This window comes from Carlito syrichta, unplaced genomic scaffold (assembly GCF_000164805.1).
Source record: "Carlito syrichta isolate Samal-C Ts95f unplaced genomic scaffold, Tarsius_syrichta-2.0.1 Scaffold305755, whole genome shotgun sequence".
Taxonomy (NCBI): domain Eukaryota; kingdom Metazoa; phylum Chordata; class Mammalia; order Primates; family Tarsiidae; genus Carlito; species Carlito syrichta.
Window position 1 is genome coordinate 643,242 of NW_007249851.1, and position 3,170 is coordinate 646,411.

At 50.8% G+C, this 3,170-nt stretch overlaps 1 protein-coding gene across 1 annotated transcript in view; it reads left to right on the forward strand.

Annotated features, from left to right (window-relative positions):
• The first annotated feature begins 1,546 nt into the window (after window positions 1-1,546).
• Window positions 1,547-3,170, forward strand: part of GUCA1B (guanylate cyclase activator 1B) — a 13,648-nt gene continuing 12,024 nt past the window's right edge. Inside the window, exon 1 of the mRNA XM_008062575.1 lies at window positions 1,547-1,877. Coding sequence (XP_008060766.1) covers window positions 1,671-1,877 — 207 coding nt within the window. The 5' untranslated portion in view covers window positions 1,547-1,670. The remainder of the gene's footprint in view (window positions 1,878-3,170) is intronic.

Here is a 3,170-nt window from a genome sequence, read left to right on the forward strand (position 1 = left end):
GAGGCGGAAGAATCGCCGGAGCCCAGCAGGTCGAGGCTGCAGTGGCCAGGAGCGGCCACTTCACTCCAGTCTGGGCTACTGAGTGAGACTCCAACTCAAAAAAAGAAAAAAAGAAAAATCAGTGCTCTCCCAGTCTTATGATTCTTCTCTCCTCTCCTGTTCTCTCCTGTCCTCTCCTCTCTTTCTTTCTTTTTGACAAGGTCCTGCTCTGTTGCCCAGACTGGAGTGCAGAGATGCTGTCATAGTCCACTGCAGCCTCGAACTCCTGGGCTTAAGTGATCCTCCTACCTCAGCCTCCTAAGTAGCTGGGACTATAGGTGCACATCATAACGCCTGGCTAATTTTTTGATTTCTTTGTAGAGATAAGGTTTTGCTATGTTGCTCGGGCTGGTCTTAAATTCCTGGGCTCAAGTGATCTACCCACCTCAACCTCCCAAAGTTCTGTGATTATGGGCGTGAACCACCATGCCCAGCCAGATCTTCTGATTTCTTGAAGGTGTCATTTTCATATTACATTAAAGTAAGCACGAGACTATATAATTGATTCAAAAGCAAATTTGCATGACCTTTCATATAAAAGTAAGTGTCTTCAAAGACATTTTAGGCTATGCTCCTAGATCCTTCTCACATGCTAGGACTTTGGAGGAAATGTGAGGACAGCACCATGTCCAGGTCTTGGGTGAAGGGTGGGGAAAGCATTTGTATTTTAAATTGGAAAATGAAAGCCTTCCAAGATGGAAAGTGTGATGTGTAAGGGAGCTTCGAATACCGTGCCAGGGACTGAGTTAGCCTGGGGGCAGAGTCGTCACCTAGAGCCCTTCCCATCAGATTTTGTGTCTTCTCATTATACCATGTGGAGAAGGAGCGAGTCCCAGATCACCAGTAGGTTCTAGTTCATGGGCTAGGAGTTGGTCTCACTTCCGCTCTGGACTTGTGTCTCCTGTTGCCAAGATGGGCCTATTTGGACCGGTGTAGTCACCCAACTAAAGAGACAGGGAGAGGCCAGGTGCGCTGGCTCACGCCTGAAATCTCAGCACTTTGGGAGGCCAGGAGTTTGAGACCAGCATAGGTGACATAGCGAGACCTTGTCTCTACCCATAAAAAAAAAATTAGCCATGCACATGCATGTGGTCCCAGCTACTTGAGAGGCTAAGGCAGAAGGATCACCTGAACCCAGAAGTTCAAGGCTGCAGTGAGCCATGATCATGCCACTGCTCTCCAGCCTGGGTGACAGAGTGAGACCCTGATCCCAAAAGAGAGACAGAGAGAATGTGTGAAATAGGAAGTTCTCAGCCTGGCCTCCCAATTCTTCTCCACCCACTTCCCTCTGCCCACCTCTCAGTTTCTTCTCCTTCTCCCTCTTCAGTCTCTCAGGACCAGTGTGGTTGCTTGGTTGGCAAAGCTAAGGGGAGGGGTGAGACCGGGGGAGCTTAGGCTGGAGGTCAGACCTTCCAGAGGAATCTTCTAATGATCTTAGGGCAGCTTAGCTGGCCTGGACCCACTCCCCTTGCCACCTGCCCCTTGCACTGCTGAGCATATTCAATTGCCCAGGAGATGAAGAGGCTGCTCACGCCTCTTGGAAAGGCAGGAGGGCCCTAGCCTAAGGAATCCATCAGCAGAGGCCTGGGAGGTGCCACAGACCCTTGCTCCCTGACGTTCCTCCAGCCAAGATGGGGCAGCAGTTCAGCTGGGAGGAGGCAGAGGCGGCCGGTGAGATGGACGTGGCCGAGCTCCAAGAATGGTACAAGAAGTTCGTGGTGGAGTGCCCCAGCGGCACCCTCTTCATGCACGAGTTTAAGCGCTTCTTCAGGGTCTCCGGCAATGAGGCGGCCTCCCAGTACGTAGAGGGCATGTTCCGAGCTTTCGACAAGAATGGGGTAAGGCACCCCAAAGGGGGGCACCAGGGCCAGGCCACCCTGCACCCTTCTCATCCCAGAGCCACAGGGGCGTCCCCCGGAGAGCTCCCAGGCCTCCCTTCCTCCCACTCTTTCTCTCTGCTCTTCTGCCTCACTCCTTCCTCGAACTCCTCTGTCTCCATCATTCTGTCCCTTCCCACCTTCTCTCCTCTGTCTTGCCGTCCCTCCCTCCATCCCAGCTTTCATCTCATGCTTTCTGTATCTGCTTCCTGACAGCTGAAGGTAGGCTGGCAGACAGTCCTGGGCCTCCCTGGGTATATTTTTGGTCAAAAGGTTGCAAGCCAGAGACTGGTTTTTCACACCCCATCACTCTAAACACAAGGAACAAAAGAGATGCGCCAAATGGGACAGGCTGTCTTAGCATGGACCGTGAGATTCCCCTTGTTGGGGTTCCTTCAAACTGAAATCGATAGGTCTCAAGAATGCTAGAGAGGGCTCCTCACTGACGGAGGCATCAGGTGGGTCACTGCAGAACTGTCGACTCCAAGTCCTGGAGGTTTTCATGAAATCATTTGAACCACAGGGTTTCTTTAAGCCCTCCTAAGGGCACTAGCAGCTAGGAATTTAATACATTTTGCAAATGTACCTGGGGATCAAATTGTGAGATTCAATTCAATTAAAAACCCTGAATTACTCAAGGTTAATAATCAGTTCCGTATTCCTGCAATTCTTTTAAACCATTAGATTTGCCTCAAATACCTATTTCAGCCCTACAAATTGAGGGGGGTGGGTTGAACCTAGATAATTAACCCAGAGAAAGCATTAGTGCTTGTCAGTGCGTGGAGAATTTCACTTTCTAAGCTGAATCACTGGGAATGCCCCTTCAGGTCTGACCCTGTTGCTGGTACCAGTCAGTGCACATCCCTCAGTGCCTGTCTGGGGATGGGTCAGTGTCTTCAGTGCACCAGAACTCTCTTGGAGATGAACCCTCCGGGCTCATCATGGCAGAAGGGCAATGGAGCCAGCTTCAGAATTCTCCAAGTTCCTCCTCCTCTCAGTCTCCTCTGAGTCAACACAGCCCTGCGAGGGAGGAGTAGATTTGGTTATTCAGCATTAAACAATGAGAAAGGTGGGGCAGAAGGAAATGAACCAATTTCAGCTCATAAATTCGGCAGCCCTGACCCCTTGTCTAGTGCTCCTGCCAAGGCAGGTTTTTTTAAAGAGAGGAAATGATTTTTTTTTTTTGAGTTGGAGTCTCACTCTGTCACCCAGACTGGAGTGCAGTGACCGTTCCCGGCCACCACAGCCTCGACC